Source organism: Hippopotamus amphibius, chromosome X, assembly GCF_030028045.1.
Source record: "Hippopotamus amphibius kiboko isolate mHipAmp2 chromosome X, mHipAmp2.hap2, whole genome shotgun sequence".
Classification (NCBI taxonomy): Eukaryota; Metazoa; Chordata; class Mammalia; order Artiodactyla; family Hippopotamidae; genus Hippopotamus; species Hippopotamus amphibius.
The window spans coordinates 104,574,122-104,598,567 of NC_080203.1; the positions used below are offsets into that span (position 1 = coordinate 104,574,122).

At 35.0% G+C, this 24,446-nt stretch overlaps 1 protein-coding gene across 1 annotated transcript in view; it reads right to left on the reverse strand.

Moving 5' to 3' along the window:
* Positions 1–24,446, reverse strand: part of CFAP47 (cilia and flagella associated protein 47) — a 474,307-nt gene that overhangs the window by 214,055 nt on the left and 235,806 nt on the right. Inside the window, exons 39-42 of the mRNA XM_057717674.1 lie at positions 21,717–21,867; positions 18,719–18,807; positions 8,264–8,339; positions 50–122 (exon numbers count right to left, since the gene is read on the reverse strand). Coding sequence (XP_057573657.1) covers positions 50–122; positions 8,264–8,339; positions 18,719–18,807; positions 21,717–21,867 — 389 coding nt within the window. The remainder of the gene's footprint in view (positions 1–49; positions 123–8,263; positions 8,340–18,718; positions 18,808–21,716; positions 21,868–24,446) is intronic.

Genomic DNA, 24,446 nt, shown 5'->3' on the forward strand with positions numbered 1-24,446 from the left:
TAAAAATAAGACATGAAAACAAATAAAAACTTTTATTCGTAGCACTCACAGGTTTTTAAGGTATGTGGAGCCTGGGAACAGCCCTCAGCAACATCACGTGCACCGCTACTCACAGCATCACTGTCATAAGGAAATAAGAAAACATCAACAGCACAAATAAAACTAAAAAACAATCCTCTATCTTAATTCAATCTTACACATCCTTAAAAATTATGGCTACCTATAATATGATATGCAAAGACCACAGATGTATTTCATAGATCATTTTTACATTTATATCATTTTAGAAATTTTGAAAATAAGAAAAAAGCAAAAAGCAAACTAACAATCATCCATATTTTCACTATCACTTTTTAAAAAATTTGGTAAAAACAATTCCTTTTTACTTGCAAATACTGTAGAGAAATAAACAGTTGATAAAAAAAACCCAAATCCTCAGACTCCAAAGGAGGTGGTCTCAACTTAGGACTACGTAGGTAGTCTCTCCAAAAATGGTTCTACAGCTTGATTTCTTGAAAAATTCTCTTCTCCAAGCTAACTGTTTCCACATTTGTTTCTTTCTCATAAAGGTAGGAGACTTGGGCAGCTGTTTAATCTCTTCCTACATTTCTGAAAATTAATTACCAAATCACAGCCTGAAGCAAGTGTCTCCCTTGAAAGGTTCCATGTCTTCCAGAACCCATCAATTTTCTCCAAATTGCTCCTCTTAGTATTCATGATTATTTTTCTGTCAATTATTATCTAGGCTCTAAAATATTGTTTGCCTGACTTTTTTCTGAGAATATAAAAATACCATATTTTCTCACCTTGCCAGCTGATTTGTCTGACTTTGATGCTGTAAAAATATACTGACTACTTCTAACAAATGTTCTTCCAACCATATCCATTCCTTTTCTGCAAACACTGTCTTTTCTTTACACCACATTCTTAATAAGGTTATTACCACATCTTGTCATTATTCTGTGCTTTACTTCTACTCACAGGCATTCTGACTAGCGGTTTCAGTAATACCCTTTTTTAAAAAAGAACATTTAATACTTTTATGTAATTTGAGCATTTGAAAGATACCTGAAGGCTATGATAGACATAGGAGATGGATATTTTAGCATTTATAAGAGAGACTATACAAAGAGTGGAAAGAACAACAAAGAATGCTTATTTCTCAATGTACTGCTCTGATGCCATCTCTTCGATAATGGAGCTCTGAGTAGAATGCCTGATTAAAATCCTCAGATAATCTCCAAACCTCATTTTGTTCAATACTTGCAATCACTAGCCCTCAGTCATTTTTTTTTTCATAGTGAATCGAAAAGCAAAGCAATTTGGGCTTCATCTCCTTTTTCTTTTCTTTACCTATTTTGTTGGAGAACAGCTAATGAAAATGCCTTTTGAATAAATCAAAGAGTTGCCTTATCCTCAAAGCACAGTCTCAAATCCAGAAAAATTGAGTTACCTATACTATTTATGGTAAGTACAGCCAAAAAAATTCACAGACCTAAGACTTTGACTGACTTGCTTATAAAGCTAATGATTATCATGATTAATTCAGAGACTTCAGAGAATAATTTAATAAAATAATCTGGCTCAGGAAAATTCTATTTTACATGATCAATGTTCTTGACCCTAGAAATACAGTGACAAATCCAATTTGATTACAAAACCAGTATCTTGCATGTCCCAAAGACAGAATAGAAATTAATTAATTTACCTTTTTGTTAATCCCTATACCTCAATCCATGCTACCATTTTCCTAAATGCTCACTGATTATTGTTGAAGCTAAGGCAGAGGGAGCATTTCAAAGCCTTGGTCTTAAGGAAGAATAGCATCAAAAGAGGCTAAAATTATACAAAACAGTGTAGATCAAACAATGGAATATTTTCTGCTAATTTATTAGTGGACTAAAGTCAGTGAGTGGAACTTACGAGGTGGGAAGGGATGGCATTCCTTTTTCCTCTGCAATAGTAGTATACAGCTCTTTTCAAGCTAAAATAATCAAAACTATATTGAACTGGTTCTAGTCAGGGCATGAATAAATCAGCTCCAAGAATGACTTCCTTCTCAAGTTTCTCCAACAGAGAAGGAAGATCTTTATTATAAGTTTTTATATTTCTGGGCTAGCATTCACGGCTGCGTCCAAACAAAACAGTAAATGATCTGGTTCAAGTCTAGTTTTTATGCATCGCAGGAAGGAATATAAGAAGATCAATTTTTAGATTCATTCCATTCTCCATGTGTCCAGGAGTTCATCAAAATAGGGCCCCGTGGCCATCTGCAGGGCTGTTAACATGGAATGTTTGCTGCTTTTTGTACCACTTTGGCTCCTGAACAGTTGAGAAGTCCCTAAAAGCAAGGGGTGCTAACCTTTGGTACAAGGACAGAGTGAATCTGTGAATTTAAGTGGGGAAAAATTCCACCTTTATGTCCACTAATTCTTAATAGCGATTTAAACCAAACCACAGTAGTATTAGCTGTACTATGACTGGGTCACCAAACAATCACAAATATATATATACATCACATTTCAGTTCTTGCACATATCTTGAGCTGTTATTTATTTCACTGCTACTTTTAAAGTATGGTAGTTAATCTCTACCAGCAGATCTTACTATGTATTGTGTTAATGAAGACGTATATATCAATATACTGCAACTTTTAAATATTTTGATAAATCTACTAGACTATTACTTTCCTCAACGGTATGAACTGAACTGTGTCACCCCTAAATTAATATGCTGAAGGCTTAATCCCCCAAATTACTGCATTTGGAGATAGGGCATATTGGAAGGTAATTAAGGTTAAATGAGGTCATAAGGGTGAGGCACTAATAAGACAGAATTAGCATCCTTATAGAAAGAGACACCAGTGAGCTCAACTTCTCTCTCCATGTGTGCACAAAGAAGAGGTCATGTGAGCATACAGTGAGATGGCTGCCACATATAAGTCAAAGGAAGACGGCTCAGAATGAAGCCTAACTTGCTGGCACCTTGGACTTTCCAGTCTCCAGAACTGTGAGAAATAAATTTCTGTTGTTTAAGTCACCCAGTCTATGGTATTTTGTTATGGCATCCCAAGTACACTGACACTCTTGATCCTTGCGTGTTATTTTATATATTTATAAAACACTATTCTGTGAAGTAGAATAGCCTTCATCAGACTACCAAAGAGCCTGACAACATTAAAACCAGGTATGAAACCCTAATTTAGGGCAAGAGGATCATGGCAGATTGTTACTCTTTGTATAAACACCTGGCTTTTGATTCACTCTGCTTTCCTTACAGACTTGCCTGATTCTAACTGTTAGTAATTATTCAGTGTAGCAGAAGGAAATATTTTAAAATCACGGCTCTCCAGAACCCAGCTTTTTCTTCCCCCCAAAGAATCAGGACTCAGAACCATATCTCTACCAGGGCCTTCTTTTATTTGAGTGGCTATTCTGGGCCAAGCTATACTGGGAACATTGATGGATGATTAAACCCCTCAGTTCATAGAGTATCTAGTCTGCCACACAAACTAGCTCTACAAGAAATAAGTACAAAGCAGAATGATGAACACTTCAACACCTCTTCAACTTGAATTCACATTTTCCTATGCTGACCCTATAGTCCATATTTATAAGCATATGCCCTGTACTTCCCCTTGCCTGCCTGTCCCCCACTCCCCCCAATGCTTCTGCAATTCCCTCTTTCCATGATCTTTCTATATTTGTAGGAAAGTTCTGCCCCTGCTTTAGATTCTTGCCATCAAGATCCTACTCGTATTTCAGATCCCAATTTGTATGTGATAAAGGAGAACACGGTGTATGCATGGAAAAAAGTTACTAGGATCTCACTTTTCTCCTTCAATGTTTTACCTTTCACGAAGATCAATAATACTTACATAGTGATATTCCTTGCCAATCAGCTCACAGAGTATATACATATATATATATAATTTTTTGGTATAATACATACTACTGAACACATTCTGCTCTGTACAATTGCTTCCATTTGTGTAGATATTTTTTTTTCTTCTCTGCTTGATGGTTGGCAACTTTAGGGCCAGATCTGTGACTTACTTATCCCAATATTTCTTCAGTACTAAGAACAATACTTAAGGTACCACTAAGTAAAAATTTATTGAGTGAGAAACAATTCAAAGTTGCTAGAAAAAAATAGCATTTCATAGCACTGTAGGAAATTATTCACAAATTGCTCATCAGCACTGCTGATCCATCCCTCAATTTTAAAGTGTGGCTAAAATCAGTCTCCTGTCCTGATCCTTTCTGATAATCCTTGGGATTTAATTAGAATAAAAACTTCTTAACTGCTCTTGCTTATGCTCGTGGATCATGTTCCCATGAAGTAAAACATGTGATGAACATAAAGTTTCCTCATCCATATGGTTTCAACTGTGTTGTTTTATATGTATCTGTTGCTTAAGAAGAGGAGTTTACAGAGACATTTCACATTTTTAAATAGGAGATTTTTTTTATGCCATTTGAAAGATAATTTCAGCACTTTATGGCTTATTTGAGAAGAGATTATTTATTATGTGGGGAGATATTACCAGAAGTGACTCTGAAGAGAAGTATCATTTAGTATATGCTAGGTCATGCTATAGTAACAACCCCACATCTCAGTGGAATAACACAATAGTTTATTTCTTGCTCACATTACATGTCCATTCTAGGTGGAGAGGATACACTCAGAGATTCTTGGTGAAGGAGGCCTCCATTTCTAAATGTGCGTCTCCAATAACTGTGGCAGGGAAAGAGGACAAGAAAAATTGCTCACTGGATCTTAAAGCTACCACCTGGAAAAAACAGCAGTTTTCCTCAAAAGCCATTGGCCAATTAAGTTATGTGTTGATGTGTAATTTCAACATTAGTGGGGAAGTGAAATATTACCATGTGATTAAAAGAGGAATACAAGGATATCTGTAAAAAGCTCTAAAAATAATCCAGTTAGCTTATGGAGATTTTTGAAAACATTTTCTTGTTGTCTTACGTTACCTTGATGATTAAACCTAGACATCAGACCAGGGCTTTATTGAGCGAATATAATGCTTATTAAATGGTGTATTACATACGAAATTTAATCATAGAGGTAGTGTATCAGACTTCTATTCTTGTCATGATTGAAATTACATGTTCTTAAATTTTATTTGTTTCTGGAAATCTGTTCAAGACAAACATTAAGGACAGCTTTAAGAAAAACAGGATGTGTCACATTATTAAGTATTGTTTTATTAAGATTATATTTAAAGATCAAAAGGCCTCATTATTCTGATGAAGCCAGACTGATGATATATTAGATAACCTTTTTCTATTTGGAGGTAAAACTCTTTTTGTCCTCTCATGGTGGAAATTGTTGGTTGCCTATCCCAATAACCACTGGCCCTTCCCTCCTCCCTGACAAAACCCTCATTTTCTTTTGATGTATATGTGGAGAAAGGCAGTTTCTCAGTCTTCCTTCCAGCGATGGTTGGGCATCTGATTAAGATTTGATCAATGGGCTACAAGCAGAAGTACTATGTGGTATTTCTGGGAAGCTTCCCAACAGAAAAAGGGCACACTCTTATCCTCTCTGGTGCCTATAAAGTGGTCTTGATTGCTGGAGTTCTGGCTACTTCAGCTGAAAGTGAATAAAGGCTTGCCTGCTACATGAACCGGAGCCTGGAGGTGCTACACAGCAAGCAGTCAGGACTCTAGAAGAAGGAGCCACCAGTAATGCTTCTAATAAATCTGTTCAGAATTGCCAGAAAACCAACCTTTTTGGTGAACTTGAGACTATTCTATCACAATTCAACATACAGATTTGGGGCTCAGTATTCAATCCAGGTCAGTGCTGAAATGACATACCAAGGCCCAGCCCTTTTCCTGGAGAAACCATGTGGCTTTCGCCTTTGTAAGTCTCACCCTTGCCTTTGATCTGGGAGACAGTCTTCACAGAGGTGCACAGGAGTAAATCTGCAATCCTTTAAACTAATGACTCTGAATTTTTCTTTGAGAGCTAATCTGCCAAAGCCTGACTACTCTATGTTTTCCCTGACCCAACATTCAATGTCACTGCATCTTTATGTTTCTTTTCGCACAGGAAGATTTGAGAGAAGAACTAAGACAGTATAGTATTATAAATACAAATGGAGGCGACTGTATGAGAAATCATGATCAATAAAGTTTGAGACTGTGGGAGACACACTTCTTAAGCGACACTTCCCACTGAGTTGGGAATTATTTTGCGTATTTCCAAAGTTTCCTTCCTTTCCAAAATTAAATTACAAATACTTTCATACTTGTTGACTCATTTTGTTTTTGATTTGAGAAGCATAACTTAAAAAGATGTCTTTACTTGTAGTTTGAGAGTCTATGGCTTCAATAATTCTAGAACTTTGGATCTAACTAAAACCATTCCAGAACATTATATGAAGAAAAGTCATGTTAAAATCTGGATACAAAATTTCCATGTTGCGTTCCAAATTATGAAGGTAGACTCAATTTGCATTTCTTTGAGATCTGCCACTAGTTTAAGTATGTGATACTATAAATTATTTGCAATTAGTGTGAAGAAATTGTTTCAAAGCCATTCAGGCAAAATCTGTGACCACAAAGCAACTTCTTCATCAAGAAGCAAGGGACTGAAAAAAAAAATCCGGGAGAACGGTTTACTGAGTTTTTTGTTTTAGCAATACTAGTATTTCATACTACAAAGAAATTAACATAAATGCCTACAATACTCTATTCCTTTGATATTTATAATGTTGTCTTACAGCTCAATGTATCAACATTGCCAGATCCTTGTCTCTTGGAATGTTTTTGTATCTAAAAGGATGACGCTGACGCTGCCAAGCATTACACAGAGACAAGGGTATAAAATAAACTAACAACACAGTAGTAATGGTCAACATATACGAGCACTTCTGTAATAGAAACCTACATTATTTTTTTCTGCCTGCCTTTCTTCAACCTTTATAACATTGTTTTATCCTACTTCACTTTAAATAGCTATTCTATAGTTTAAAACAGATGAGACATATAAGGCAATCCAACTTAAAAAAATTCTGCTTCTCTACTGAGAAGTTGAAGTTCCTTTTTAAACTAAATACAGACTTTATAACATGGGTTGAATAAGCTCAAATACAGTCAATCCTCATTATCCACCAATTCCGTATCTGCAAATTCACCTCCTCACTAAAATTGATTTGTAACCCCCAAATCAATACTCATGGCACTTTCAAAATTGTTTGCAGGCGTGTGCAGAGTGGTGGAAAGTTCCAGTAGCTGGTCACACAAGTTCCCAGCTGAGGTGAAATAAGGTGACACTGGGCCTTTCTATTTCAGTTTTCCAGCATAGGGAAGCAGAGGATAGAGATGGTAGGCAGCAGTACACAAGTACAGAAGTGCAAGCTGCTCTAGCTCTGATGTCAGGACAGGGTTTAAAACCCCTTCTCTCATATCTGTTAGTAGGAATGCTTCAGGCAAGTCATTTAACACTTCTGAACTTCCTGTTCTCCGTGTAAAGTAAAGAAAGTAGAATCTACCAGGATGGGTTGTTTTTAGGATTTACAATTATAATCTATGTGGTTATATAACTTCTCCCCAGAGTAATGGTGCAATATTCACTAATTGCGTGTTTGTGGCAATTTTATAGAACATAACTACAGCAGGGACTTCCCTGGTGGTGAAGTTGTCAAGAATCCACCTGCCAATGCAGAGGACATGGGTTCGATCCCTGGGCTGGGAAGATCCCACATGCCGTGGAGCAACTAGGCCCGTGAGCCACAACTACTGAGCCTGTGCTCTAGAGCCCACGAGCCACACTACTGAGTGCGCATGCTGCAACTACTGAAGCCCGAGTGCCTAGAGCCCGTGCTCCGCAAGAAGAGAAGCCACTGCACTGGGAAGCCCATGCACTGCAACAAAGAGTAGCCCCCACTCACAGCAACAGAAGAAAGCCCGGCGTGCAGCAAGACCCAACACAGTCATAAATAAAAAAATAAACAAATTAATTAATTAATTAAAAAAAGAACATTACCACAAAAAATGAGAAGCCACTGTATTTAGTTAAGTGCATATGTATTCAATTTTCATGCACATAAATTTAGTAATACATAAAGAAAATAAGTGTGAATAATATAAATTACATAACAGTATAAATTAAATATCTCAAATAAATGAAAACTACTGTGTAATTATATAACAAGTTTACTTGAATGCTAATTTCTCAGAATTTTTCCTCAGATAATTATGAGTATAAAATATATAGATATTTACCCATTGTTCATGTGATCAACAAGTTCTCCAGCTTCAGTTAATTGGGATGACAAAGAGATAAATGTTGAGGATTCCACCAAAATGACACTAAAATAAATGAAAAAATGATTATTTTGAATTCTACTGTAACAAAATTCAGATGACCACAAAACATACTTCTTTCAAATTATTTTCCATCATTCATAAACTATAATTAGAATGAGAATAAATTACAGTTCAAAAAGTCCATGTGTTCTCATTCTGCAACTCAAAACATGTTAGAAAGGAAAGATCTGGAATGGAAGCAGGTTAAAAAATGATATTTTTATATGGAAAGTCAACACTGAATTCTCATAACAAGGAAATTTAGAGCAAAAATGACCATCCAAATTATATTCTAGAAAGAAAGAGGAAATTACACACTGGTCTTAATACTTTGTCAGAGCTACACACATTTAATAGTTTCTAATCCTATTTCCAAAAAAATGTTTCTTTCAGGAGTGGACATGAGATTTGGGTACCTAGTTAAATCAGTGCATTAATAATTATACTATTGTCTGGAATCACAAAGAAATTCAGTTCTTCCTATATAATAATGCTCATTCCTTCAAGAAACAGTTATGGAGACTCCATTACATGTCAGATGTGCGACTACGTACTGGAAAGTACAAACATGGATATGTTATCCTTTCAGCCTTAGGTTGCCCACAATGTAGTGAAGGATAGTGTGAAAATGATACTCTAGCAGCAGGTGAAAGATATCACAAAGAGTAACGTCAGGAATGCCTAACTCCTTCTGCAGAGTTGCAGAGAATCTGTATGATATTGTTAAGAACAGATTTATCCAAACTTGATTTGTTAAAGAAAACCTTTTTTATTATGTAAGTTATTAAGATCTCACAATCCTAGCTTTACAATGAAAACCACATCAATAATGAAATTAATCAAATAGTTTAGTCTTAAAACATACACACATTAACAAACACATATACACAAACTAAAATACAACACATTTATATATCCTAACATTTGATTGCTGAGATCAGTTTTTGTCTTCTTGTTTTAACATGATATTGCTGGTGCCTTCACATTAGGATTGTAAGGAATTTTATAAATATTAAATACTAAAAAGTTTTAAACAAAATTAACTGTAATACAATGTAAACTACGAACAATGCAAGCTATGTATCAAACTAGCAGATCTGCTTATATCACTGTAAACTTACAGTTAAGCAAATGTAGGGATAATTCCTCTCCAGAGAGCAATTTAAACGTAAAGGCATGCACTAAATTCTCTTTTAAATTTCATAAAATTATAAGGCAGAGAACGTTTATAATGTTTCTTTATATTTTTATAAATCCATGGTGAACCATTGAGCAATTTATTTTGGTGATACTTTGTTCTGGCTAAATAAACAATCACAAGGATAATACTATTTGACATGTAAATAAAAAGGCTAAACCAATATAATAAATATTAGATTTTTCATATACTATACATGTACCATTTTGAGATAAAATAGCATTCCGCATATTTCTGTTTGAAAAGTCTCTGCTTAATGACAATGAACTTTTCCTCAATATAGACATATTAATTGTAAAACTGAAATATAAACTGCCATTACAATGGAAAAAGATCCTGTTTCATTATTGCAGTTTCAAATCAGTGGTTCTCACACTTCAATGTGCATTACTCTTATCTGGAGTGCTTGTTCAAAATGCAGATTCCCAAACTTCTATTTGTATGAATTCTGACTTAGTAAGTCTGGTATGGGTTCCATTTAAAACAAGTTCTCCAGATATTTTTTGAATACCCTGCCTATGTAAAAAACATGCTATTAAACAACCAAGAGATCACTGAAGAAATCAAAGAGGAAATCAAAAAATATCTAAAAACAAATGACAATGAAAACACGATGACCCAATACCTACAGGATGGAGCAAAAGCAGTTCTAAGAGGGAAGTTCAGAGCAATTCAATTCTACCTCAAGAAACAAGAAAAATCTCAAACAACCTAAACTTTATACCTAAATCAATTAGAGAAAGAAGAACAAAAACAACCCCAAAGTTAGCAGAAGGAAAGAAATTATAAAGATCAGATCAGAGATAAATGAAAAAGAAATGAAGGAAACAATAGCAAAGATAAATTAAACTAAAAGATGGTTCTTTGAGAAAATAAACAAAATCGATAAACCATTAGCCAGACTCATCAGGAAAAAAAGAGAGAAGACGGAAATCAACAGAATTAGAAATGAAAAAGAAGTAACAACTGACACCCACCACAGAAATACAAAGGATCATGAGAGACTACTACAAGCAGCTATATGCCAATAAAATGGACAATCAGGGAAGAAAATGAAATAAAAGGAATCCAGATTGGAAAAGAAGAAGTAAAATTGTCACTCTTTGCAGATGACATGATATTATACATAGAAAACCCTAAAGACTACCAGAAAACTGCTAGCACTAATCGATGAATTTAGTAAAGTAGCAGGATACAAAATTAATGCACAGAAATCTCTTGCACTCCTATACACTAACAATGAAAGAACAGAAAGAGAAATTAAGGAAACTCTTCCATTTACCATTGCAACAAAAAGAATAAAATACCTAGGAATAAATCTGCCTAAGGAAGCAAAAAATCTGTATGCAGAAAACTATAAGACACTAATGAAAGAAATCAAAGAGGATACAAACAGATGGAGGGACATACCATGTCCTTGGATTGGAAGAATCAATATTGTGAAAATGACTATCTTACCCAAAGCAATTTAAAGATTCAATGCAATCCCTATCAAATTACCAACAGCATTTTCCACAGAACTAGAACAAGAAATCTTACGATTTGTATGGAAACGCAAAAGACCCTGAATAGCCAAAGCAATCTTGAGAAGGAAAGATGGAGTAGGTGGAATTAGGCTTCCTGACTTCTAACTATACTATGAGGCCACAGTGATCAAGACAGTATGGTACTGGCATAAAAATAGAAAGGAAGATCAATGGAACAGAATAGAGAACTCAGAGATAAACCCAAGCACATATGGGCAGCTTATCTTTGATAAAGGAGGCAAGAATATACAATGGAAAAAAGAGAGCCTCTTCAATAAGTGGTGCTGGGAAAATTGGACAGCTACATGTAAAAGAATGAAATGAGAACAATTCCTAACACCATACACAAAAATAAACTCAAAACGGATTAAAGACCTACATGTAAGGCCAGACACTATAAAACCCCTAGAGGAAAACATAGGCAGAACACTCTATGACATCCATCAAAGCAAGATCCTTTTTGACCCACCTCCTAGAATCATGGAAATAAAATCAAAAATAAGCAAATGGGACCTAATGAAATTTAAACGCTTTTGCACAGCGAAAGAATCCCTAAACAAGACAAGAAGGCAACCCTCAGAATGGGAGAAAATACTGGCCAACGAAGCAATGGACAAAGGATTAATCTCCAAAATATACAAGCAGCTCATGCAGCATTAATACCAAAAAAGCAAATAACCCAATCCACAAATGGGCAGAAAATCTACATAGACATTTCTCCAAAGAAGATATACAGAAGGCCAACAAACACATGAAAAGATGCTCAACATCACTAATTATTAGAGCAATGCAGGTCAAAGCCACAATGAGGTATCACCTCACACTGGTCAGAATGGCCATCATCAGAAAATCTAGAGACAATAAATGTTGGAGAGGGTGTGGAAAAAAGGGAACTCTCCTGCACTGTTGGTGGGACTGTAAGCTGGTACAGCCACTATGGAAAACAGTTTGGAGGTTCCTTAAAAAACTAAAAATAGAACTACCATATGACTCAGTAATCCCACTGCTGGGCATATACCCAGAGAAAACCATGATCCAAAAAGAAACAAGTAGCATAATGTTCATTGCAGCACTATTTACAATAGCCGGGACATGGAAACAACCTAGATGCCCATCAACAGATGAATGGATAAAGAAGATGTGGCACATATATACAATGGAATATTACTCAGCCATAAAAAGGAATGAAATGGAACTATATGTCATGAGGGGGATAGACCTAGAGTCTGTCATACAGAGTGAGGTAAGCCAGAAAGAGAAAAACAAACACTGTATGCTAGCACATATATATGGAATCTGAAGAAATGGTACTGATGAAACCACTGACATGCAAGAGTGGAGATACAGAAGCAGAGAATGGACTTGAGGACACGGGGCTGGGGTGAGGGGCAAAGGGGAAGTTGGGACGAGGTGAGAGAGTAGCATAGACATATTTACACTACCAGCTGTAAAAGAGATAGCTAGTGGGAAGCTGCTGTATAACAAAAGGAGATCAACTTCATGAGAGATGCCTTGGAGGGCCAGAACAGGGAGGGTGGGGGGAGTCGCGGGAGGGAGGGGATATGGGGATATGTGTGTAGATGCAGCTGATTCACTTTGGTGTACCTCAGAGATGGGTACAAGTGTGAAAAGCAAATATATTCCAATAAAGAATTAAAAAAAAAAAAAAGACTGACAGAGATTATGCCGTGTGAAGAACAGAGAGAAAAACAAAAAAAGAAAAACAGTCACATACATATATGGTACACACTTAAATGCACCAACATATGTTTAATGAAATTAACAGAAAGAGAGGAGAAAGAGAAAGGAAAAGAAAAACCATTTGAAAAATGAGATGGGTGAACATAACTCCCCAATTTCAAACAATACAAAGCTATAGTAATTAAAACAGTATGGTATTTGCATAAAACAGACACGTAGTTCAACAGAAAAGAATAGAGAGCCCAGAAGTAAATCCACACATGCATTTTCAGTTAATTTACAACAAAGGAGTCAAGAATATAAAATGGGATACTGATAGTTTCTTCAGTAAGTGGTGCTGGGAAAATTGGAAAGGTCACGCTAAAGAATGAAACTAGACCACTATTTTACACCATACACAAAAGTTAATTCAAAATAGATTAAAGACGTGAACATAAGACCAAAACCATAAAACTCCTAGAAGAAAACACAGGCTTTTGTAAACTCATTGATATAGATCTTAGTGATATTTTGAATCTGACACCAAAAGGAGAAGCAAGAAAAGCAGAAATAAACAAATGGGACTACATCAAACTAAAATAAAGCTTCTGCACAGCAAAGAAAACCATCAACAAAATATAAAGGCAACCTAATGAACCAGAGAAAATATCTGCAAATCAAATATCTGATAAGGGGCTAATATCCAAAATATAAAATAACTCATATCTCAATAGCAAAAAAACCAAACAATCCAATTAAAAAATGGCCAGATGATCTGAACACACATTTTTCTAAAGAAGACATACAGGTGGCCAACTGGCAAATGAAAAGATACTTAACATCATTAATCATGAGGGAAATACAAACCAAAACCACAATGAGATATACCTTATACCTGCTAAAATGGCTATTGTTAAAAAACAAGAAATAATAAGTGTTGGTCAGGTTGTGGAGAAAAGTGCAACCTTTGTGCACTGGTGGTAGGAATGTAAACTGGTGAAGCCACTATGGAAAATAGTTTGGACGGTCCTCAAACAATTAAAAATAGAACTACCATATGGTCCAGCAATTCTACTTCTAGGTATTTATCTGAAGAAAACAAAAACACTAACTCTAAAAGATACAAGCACCTCCATGTTCACTACAGCATTATTTACAATTGTCAAGATATGGAAACAACCTAAGTGTCCATTGACAGATGAATGGATAAAGAAATTATGGTGTATACATACAATGAAATATTACTCAGCCATAACAAACAATGACATATTGCCATTTGCAAAAGTATGATGGACCTCAAGGTCATCGTGCTAAGTAAAATAAGTCAGTCAGAGGAAGACAATACAATATGATCTCTCTCATATGTAGAATCTTGAAAAAACAAGCTCATAGATATGGAGAACTGACTGGTGGATGCCAGTTTGGGGATGGCACGGGTGGGCGAAATTGGTGAAGGGGGTCAAAAGGTAAAAAGAAGAAAAAAAGGGAAAAAATTAAACATTCATCTACTTTTCTTATATGAACCGTATCACTGGATAACCAAAGAGATGAGAGGATGTTATCTTTGTAAAAATATACCAACTAATACACTTCATAAATGATAGAAATGGAAATATCACCATATTGTAACCACCAATGAATAATGGATGTGTCCATTGAGTATCCATGGCTACTAATATTCCAAAAAGAGACAAGAAGATATTATATGCTTCCTGAGGAAAGAACATGTTGCTTCCTAATGGAAGAATATGTCATTTCCTTTTATCTTGCCAAAGCAACTGAACCTGAGTTGAATCATGCGTCTGTATCCAGCTGTGAATTTGCAAAATATACAACTGAAAAAAGAACATGTGAACCTATAGCATAAAAATGAAATTAGCAAAATCCAGACAATGGGAAACACAGCTCAATCAGCTCATGTTCTTCAACTGATGATTATAAGGAAAAGAAAGAGATGGAGGAGGAACCTGTAAATCATTTAAAAGGAACATGAATTTTATTTTAATCAGCAAGAGTAAACTCCAGTGCCCAAAAATTCACACTTGTATGTGTTGCTTTCTTGATTACCATGAAAGTCAAGATAGCAGTTTATTTAAGAAAGAAAGAGGAGATTTGGGGATGGTTGACAAAATTCTGTTTCTTGACTCAAATACAATAATGTTTACCATATAATACTTTATTAAATGATACATTTGTTTTTCTGTGAAAGAAAGAAAGGAAAGGAAAGGAGGGAGGGAGGGAAGGAGGGAGAGAAGAAAGGAGGAAGGAAGGGAGAGAGAAAGAAAGAGAAAAAGAAAGAAAGGGAGGAAGAAAAAGAAAGAAAGAAAAAGAAAGAAAGGGAAAGAAATGAGGTGAGTGAGAGCAAAGCTGAATTGGGCTATAGAAATCATTCCAGAAGGTAACATGAATCCATAAGAACAATTAAAGAAAAAAATTATAAATAAGAAGATTAATATAATGAAGGCTATAAATATGTACTTTCTGTTATGAACTAAACTGTGTCTCCCCCACCAAACTTCATATGTTGAAGCCCTAACCCCTAGTACCTCACAATGTGACAGTATTTGGAGATAGGGCTTTTAAAGGTGATTAAGTTAAAATGAGGCCACTAGGGTGGTCCCTAATTCATCCTGACTGGTGTTCTTATAAGAGGAAACGTGGACATACAAAGAGACACCAGCCATGCGCAAACAGAGAGAAAACACCATGTGAAGACAGAAAGAAGGTGGCCATCTGTAAGCCAAAGAGAGAGGCCTCAGGAGAAACCTTTTCTGTCAATACCTTGATCTTGGACTTCTAGCCTCCAGAACTGTGAGAAATAAATTTCTATTGTTTAAGCCACCCAGTCTCATGGTATTTTGTGCTGGCAGCCCTAGCAAATTGATACACTGTTCTTTTTTCTCTCAGCTTTCTTAAACTCATAAAAAATATACAAAATAAAAAGAAATATTCATAAATATTATGTAATATTACTGATTATTATAACATTATTGATATAATACATATGACCAAAAAAAGCACAAAGGTGGGGGGGGGGAATAGAGCTATATAAGAGTAACACTTTGTGAATCTCAGTGGAATTAAGTTACTATTTACGTGAGCTATCTAAAATAGTCAAACTCATAAAGCAGAGAATAGAGTGGTGGTTGCTAGGGGCTGGGAGGAGGATGAAATGGGAATTGTATAAAGTTTCCGTTTTGCAAGATGAATAAGTACTACAGATGTGCTATGCAACAGTGCCTATAATTAACAACAGTATTGTGCACTGAAACATTTGTGAAGAGAGCAATTATCATTGTAAGAATTCTTACCACAAAAAAATTTAAAAAAAAAAAGAAAAGAAAAAAGGAACACAAGGAAACTTTTGGAAGTGATGCATATATTTATAGCCTTAATTGTCATGATAGTATCATGGTACATGCATATGTCCAAGCTCAACAAATTGTATACTTTAAATGTATAGTTTTTTTGCATATCAACTATACCTCAAATATTTTTTTAAAAGATAAACAATAGAAAATATCAAGGAAACTGGAAGTAGGGTCTTTGAAAAGATCAATAAAATTAACAAATCTTTACCTAGATTGATCAAGAATAAAGGAGAGAAGAATCAAAGTACTAAAATAAGCGACGGAAGAAGGGCCATCACTACTGCCTTTGCAGGGGGAAAAAGGGATTATTAGGGAATTCTATGAAAACTTCCATGGCAACAACTTAGGTAATTTAGAGGAAATGTATAAATTCCTAGAATGGCACAAACTACCAAATTGATTCAAGAAGAAATAGAAAATCTGATTTGGCCATAACAAGCAAAAAGATGGAATCAGTACTAAAATAAAGTTTCCACAAAGCAAAGCTCAAACCCAGATGGCTTCAGTTGTGAATTCTACCAAACATTAAAGAATTAATACCAATTCTTCACAAACTCTCCCCAAATATAGAATGGAAAGGACCATTTCACAAATCTTTCTCTGAGGCTAGTACTGATGATACAAAAAGTGGATAAAGATATCACAAGAAAAGAAAATTACATTAGTAAATTCTTTGGTTATAAATGCAAAATGTTCAACAAAATACTAGTAAACCAAATCTTACAACATGTAGAAAAGAATTATACAGCATGAAATATTTGCATCCTGCTAAAAAGGAATTTGAGAACTACTGATCTGGTACACAGAAGTGTGGGAGCTAATCCTGTCTCTGTTGAATCTAGACTGGACAGGGAATGAGGAGGTACAAACTACCATGTACAAAATAAATAAGCTACAAGGATATGTTGTACAGCAAGGAGAATAGAGTCAATATTTTAAAATAACTACAAATGGAGCATTACCTTTAAAAATTATGAACCACTATATTGTATACCTGAGTATATAATATTGTATAGCAACCATTTCTCAACAAAAATTTTTTTTAAAAAATCTAGACTGGGTCACCTTATTTGTTAAAAGGAATATTAAATTTTGATAAAGTAGGATCAAATCTGATCACTGTGCTGCATATACATTTTTGGAAAATATATGAAATTTTAAATTTTATTTTAAAGTACATTTAATATGAGTTTATTAATAATAAGCAAATCCTGATCATTTTTATACGTGTACTATGAAAAACCAGGTCACTGTTATATTTTTAATAACATTAAAATAGTCTCTATGAATTACTTGGCATTAAATTTTCTTTCTTATTCATTCTTTTTTATTATTTTTTATCTTTAAAAGTAATATATGTTTACAAAAAAATATTGATTTTACAAATTTTGTGATTGGCTTTAAGTGTTTATATGCCCATTGCCTAAGTTTGAGGGCCACATTCATATAAGAGAGGAAGGAGTCAAAAGTCCTCAATTAATCTTGTCCTCTACCAAACCATGCATTTCTCACAAGAAGTACCAATTTTAATTCGATCTGAGATAAACCATAATGAAATATTATAATTTTTGAGACAATTATAATATTCTACCAATTTCAGGAACTTACAGATTTTCTTTCAGTTCTATCACGGAATAAGACTAAACATATTCAATGCTGATTTCCTCTAAAGAACTGCAGTCAGTCATTTGGTTCCTTTAAGGGCATATTTTAATACTGGATTAATGCCACATATTCTGTTATTTTTTGTTCCTTACATTGTCTTATAACACTTTAATAAAATTAGGGTAAATAAAATTCTCCCTTAGTGAACATGGAACCCATAAATTCACCCATAACTGTTTTAAAAAAAGAATTTTTGTTTTGTCAACAATAAATGGTATTGTTAATAAGAAATTACCAAAAGCCTAGACATATAGTGATTTAAAAACTGGAAATTATCAAATACTAAAATAATAAGCATACAACTTCCAGTCTCAACACAAGTATTGTTGTAAGGATCTGATTTTCAAAGCTGATGGAAACATAATTCATAACTTAAGCAGTACATAAGGTATCATCCATCTTCTCCTTCAATATGTAAATTTAAAGAAATTTTTCTATTTGTTACCTGAAATAATACTTAAGCAATTTATCATCTTTTCATTTCAAATATATGCTGTTGTTGTTAAATCTCAAGATGCACAAATACATGTTTAATGTGCAGTTTTAATTAATCATAATGCTTTAGATAAAAATAAATTTTCTGCTTGAATCAACGTTTCACTTTTGGAAATAATTAACAGAAGGGATAAAATTAGAAGTTAAAAAGCCTATTAATTATAAATTTTAAAAAATTGAAAGAACTGTGAATCTCAATAAACAGAAAGCTTATAGACAAAATTTGTAACTTTGATATAATAACCTCAGCTTTGTAGAGATCAAATAGCATTTCAGGGAAAACTGATTTACCTTCATTATTTGTCCTATTTTATCTGCTGATGCTTATAAATTTACAGCAATGTAAATATATAAAATTTCTCCTCAAAACATCATGTTGAAGAAAATTACATACTTAAGACTGGATATGGCTAATTGCAATGAACTTACATCAAAACAATAACTTACCTGAAGTCACCAGCAGTGTGGAAGGGATTTTTAACATTCACAGTGATTTCTTTCCATTTATAACATGGAGATTTGCATTTTATAGTTGCCTAAGGTAAAAAAAAAATAAAACATACTATATGATAATAACAAAAAGAATATCCTCAATTATAGAAATCAAAGTACCTAAAAAACTGTCCATTTACATATTATAGTGATATTAATTTATATAAACATTATACTGCTAAAATCTGGGTGGGAAAAAATAAAAATAGATTTTACCTCATCACTGATCCATACTACTATGCTAACAACTGAATTATCTGTCACAATAGTCTCTCCCAAATTGATTTCTTTAAAATTCATTTTGTTAAGGACTAAGCATGATTTTACAGTTGTAAATTAATCAATCTTATATATACCTAATACACATGACATAAGGAAGGGGCAGGTGTGTATGTGTGTGTGTGTACATGTGCACACTGGTGTCTGAGTGCAAGAATATCTGTGGTAGAGTGTGCGTGACTGTGGCATGCTTGTGTTTATAGTGTGGTGGCTGCACTGACATATTTTAACCGTAATAAAAGCACAAATATATGAAACGAAAACTCAAATTACCCAAAAGACTTCCATGAAAGAAAAGAATGTAGGAATTCCACATTTTTAGACTAATCACGTTCTTACCTTATTTCTCCATTATTATCCAAACTATTTCCTGGTGGCTAAGACCATGAGTAGCCAGATGGAGAAGTAAACAGAGACCACACAAGCTCCAAACATCAGCTTCTCTTCCCCAGAGCCATGATAATGACAGGCTAACATCATGCATGTCTCTTAGACACGTGGCAAAGCAATGTTTTGTTTCAGAGAATTTGTGCGAGAGGGTTGGGAAGTGTAAGTGTTCATTACTGAGGACGAAATCAGAAAATCACAATACACATCTCAGTGACAATCAAACGCCTGCTTCCTGTTCTGGGTGTCCTTATCGAATAAGCCATTCTGTCCAGGTGAGCATCTTAATGCTCTCCTCACACAAGTGGCCTTTACTAAAGTCATTCTCTTTACTTCCCACTCAAGCCACTGCACACCTACGATTCTTTATAATCCAAACGGAAATCTGGCAACATCAATTTACTTCTTTACCATACATCCCTAGTAGAAAATAATATTTAGACAAACTAATGGCTACGCAAAGTCAATCAAAGCAATATCACAACCATTTTACAGAGGTTTAAAAATCTTTGTCTCCCATCCTTTGAGATATTAACACTTAGAACGCTGCCTGGAACATCACCTTTCACTAAATGCCAGACTTAGTAATCTCTGTAATGGATTTGCTCCATAGGACACCCAAGATAAATTGATTAATTTTCCTATCAGAAAAGAGAAACATTTTCTATGCTGTGTAAACCACCAAGCTTTAATTCAACAAAAACAGACATAGGCCCAGAGAGTGCTTTAACATAAATCACAAGTCTCCATGGCAGGAGGGCATGTAAATTGCTACGTATATAGTGAATGACTCCTTGATGAAAAGCACAAATATAATTCTAAAAACCTAACCTTAAAATAGCACTCAATACAAGTCCTTTCAAAATGCAGATGGCCAACAGGCACATGGAAAGATGCTCCACATTGCTAATCAACAGGGAAATGCAAATCAAAACCACAATGAGATATGACCTCACACCTGTCAGAATGGCTATCATCAAAAAGAACGCAAATAATAAATGTTGGTGAGGATGTGAAGAAAGGGGAACCCTTGTACACTGTTGATGGGAAAATAAATTGGTGCAGTCAATGTTTAAAACAGTATGGAGGTTTCTCAAAAAACTAAAAATAGAACTACCATATGACCCAGCAATTTGACCCCTGGGTACATATCTGAAGAAAACAAAGACATTAATTTGAAAAGATACACGCACCCCAATGTTCATAGCAGCAATATTTACAATTGCCAAGATATGGAAGCAACCTAAGTGTCCATCAACAGATGAATGGATGAAGAGGATGTGTATATATATATGCAATAGAATATTACTCAGCCATAAAAAGAATGAAATTTTGCCATCTGTAGCAATATGGATGCCCTTGGAGGGTATTATGCTAAATGAAATAAGTCAGACAGAGAAAGACAAATACTGTATGATATCACTTATATGTGGAATCTAAAAAACACAAAAAATAGTGACTATAACAAAAAAGAAACAGACATAGAGAACAAACTAATGGTTACTAGAGGTGAGTGGGGCAGAGACAGTGTAGGGGTGGAGGAGTGGGAGGTACAAACTCTTGGGTGTAAGATAGGCTCAAGGATGTATTGTACAACATGGGGAATATAGCCAATATTTTGCAATAACTGTAAATGAAAGTAACCTTTAGGGACTTCCCTGGTGGCGCAGTGGTTAAGAATCCACCTGCCAATTCAGGGGACACGGGTTCGATCCCTGATCCGGGAACATCCCACGTGCCACAGAGCAATTAAGCCCGTGCACCACAACTACTGAGCCTGTGCTCTAGAGCCCACAAGCCACAACTACTGAAGTCCACGCACCGAGAGCCCATGTTCTGCAGCAAGAGAAGCCACCACAATGAGAAGCCCATGCACTGCAATGAAGACTAGTCCCCACTTGCCACAACTAGAGAAAGCCCGCACGCAGCAATGAAGACCCAATGAAGTCAATAAATAAATAAATAAATAAATACATAAATAAATTTATTAAAAAAATAAACTTTAAAATTGTATAAAACATTAAAAAAACAAAATTTTAAAAATGCAAGTCCTTTCAACTCATATTATAAAATTGAGATTTATTTCCAAAGAATCAAAGTAAGAATATCAGAGATATAGAAGCCGAAAACTGTGCAAATGTAAGTATACACCTGTGCCTGTATACACACATGATCTCAAAGAATAAGAGCGGCCAGGAGATAAAACTTAGAACAACAGCTGTGCTTCTGACACTCCATGGCCTGAGAAGAGAAGTAAAACCATATAAAATAGGTAACATTTACTTACAATGGCTTTAAAATTGAGGACTTCACCCTTGAGAGCAAAAGTCATCGTAGTACCTCCTATTCCATTCTTAGGTTTTGAAATTAATAGCAGTGAAGCTTCAGCAGGATGGAGGAAGCGGCTGGTAAATTTCAGAGTGACAGTAATTTGGTTTCTATTTAACAAAAGATAAAAAAGAAAATATTGTACCGAAAAAAGACAACAAGCATCTATTCAGCACAGATCGTGTGCCTAGTAATCACACCCTGCAAAATACTCACTCCTACAATAAAGATTGTTGCAAATCTTAGACAGCCTACAATTTAGTTATTGCCATCAGTCAAAACGTCTTGATCCAGTCTGTAAATCCTAAAATTAACTTCCAAATGTATGTATAATCTACCAAATATTGGATCTTCTAAGAGCTAGTCACAGGAAATTATAAATTTATTTTTGCGTGAATTTCATAAGACATTCTGTGCTACTGTTTCGGCACATTCTTAGTTATAGCAATACTTTTGCTTGCATGGAGGAAAAAAAGAGAAGGACGAATTCAAAAAATACTTAAAACTGTGGTTGAAAATAAAATTCAAACCTCAAATCAAAATAATGGTATATAAGTAGCATGACTTTTATTTGAAAGATAGACTTAATTAAAAGAAAGAATAAAAAAACATGTCCATCTCATTTAATCTTCAACTTTCTAGTCTAAACCACAGTAAAATGGTTAAAGAATCTATGGACTCCGAAATTTTACTTCCCAATTTCTGGGGGAATGACTAAACCGTGGCACCCTGGCAACCTTGCGTAACAACACAGGTCACACGCATGCAAGGCTTAACTGCAGTGGATATGAGTCTTAGCAGAAAGCTCTGCGATCCTCCCCTAACACAAGAGCATGGAGTTTCAGGAAGCACTGCTACAAGAACATTTCTCACTTGCCTATCTCCCCTGAGAGGTTTTCACCAGACAGTTTCTCACTGCCTCCTAGATTCTCAACAGGTCTGAGGCTTCTTGTCTATCCCCCTACAGGGTAGAGTTACAGGCTAGAAAACTGCTTAGTTGCAGCATGAAATTGACTATCAGCAGCAGGTGTCCTACCATGCATGATGCAGTCACCTGGCCCCTGTTGTGTTGGTGTCACTCTGCATAAGGAACATGGAGATCTGGCCCCTTTGGTAACATATGCTTTCACTGTTTATATAAGTAATGAACTCTCCAAATAAAAAATGGGCTTAATGTTTCTTTAATGGCTGACTCTTTCTGCCTTGCCTTGCCTTGCCTTGCCAAAGCTGTGGGTGGTAAACTTTGGGGACCTTTACCTTTGCTTGTTCTCTGGCTTTTACCATAATTAGCATTATACATCATATCTTAGTTATTCTTCGTACAAACTATCACCCATTGCCTTCCCTTAGGATACGCATAGTTGGGAATGGAGATGGGAATAGATTTTCTTGGCACTAAACTTTGACTTAACTTCCCCAGAACCTTTAAGGAATCTCTGTTGAATGGGTGAGTTTAGGGAGCAACATGGAGTAAAATGAACGGAGGACTTTCAAAAACAATTGCAATGTTCTCAAAATTGTTTTTTAGGGAAAATTACAACTCACAGCTAGCAGGAGTGGGAATTATTTTATTTAGATATATCACTAATCTCCTCAACCTCTGCAAAAGGGCACTTTCTTGGCTATTATGAAAATCTCATGGGTTAAATTAATTGAAAACAATGCATATTTGACCGTGAGATCTTTTTCTGGGTGTATAGGCTCAAATTCTGTGTTAGGATACCTGTGAGTGATTTAGGATTTTTCTAGATACTCTAAAATTCATTACCAGGTAAAGCCATTCATTCAAGTAATACTTATAATTTATAATGTTCCAGACATTGTTTTAGGTTTTGGGGATATAGTACTCAGAAAAAAACCACTCTATTTCTGATCTCCTGGATCTTTCATTTTATAGGACATGGCAGACATTGTTATCATAAAATACATGTGAAAATTACAAATTATATATGTGCTGTGAAGTGATATAAGGGCACATAATGGAAAGTGTGATATAGTCTGAAGGGTTAGAGGAAGTGATATGTTAGGTAGGATATGGAGGACGAGGATGAGTTAGGTATAATTTGTAGGGGATGAAAGAAGGCATCCAAGCCTCTAGAATGAGAATTATGATGTGTTTGAAGAAATTACCAAAGGCCTATGGTGTTGAAGCTTAGAGAGCAAGGGTGTTAGTCATGTAAGATGTAGCTAAGAGCCAGCCATGAAAGGCTACATGGGCCATGTTGAGATATTCTGTCTATATCCTAATGGTGATGAAAAGCTATTAGAATATTTTAAGTAGAAGAGTAACACGACCAAATTTACATCAAAAAATTATTGTCACTCTAATATAAAGAATGGATTACAGAGAAGCCTTGTAGGAATCTATTGTAGTAGCCCAGTTTAAAGATGGTAGTACATTAAATTAGCATAGAAGAGGTAGATAAGGGGAAAGATGCCAAATTTAAGATATACTGGATAAAATCAATAGGACTAGGTAATGGATTGGCTCTTCATGGAAGGCGATGAAAAAGGAGTTCAAGAATGATCATAAGCTAAATCACAAGCACTTAGTAACTAAATTTATGGAACTATACTTAAGTTTTATGAAACGTTTTAAAATACAGTATCCTTTTTATGAAGCCAACAGCTGCTTTTAGGACTATCAAGATTTGAGCTTATCTTGAGTAGAGATATCCCTTTTATAAAT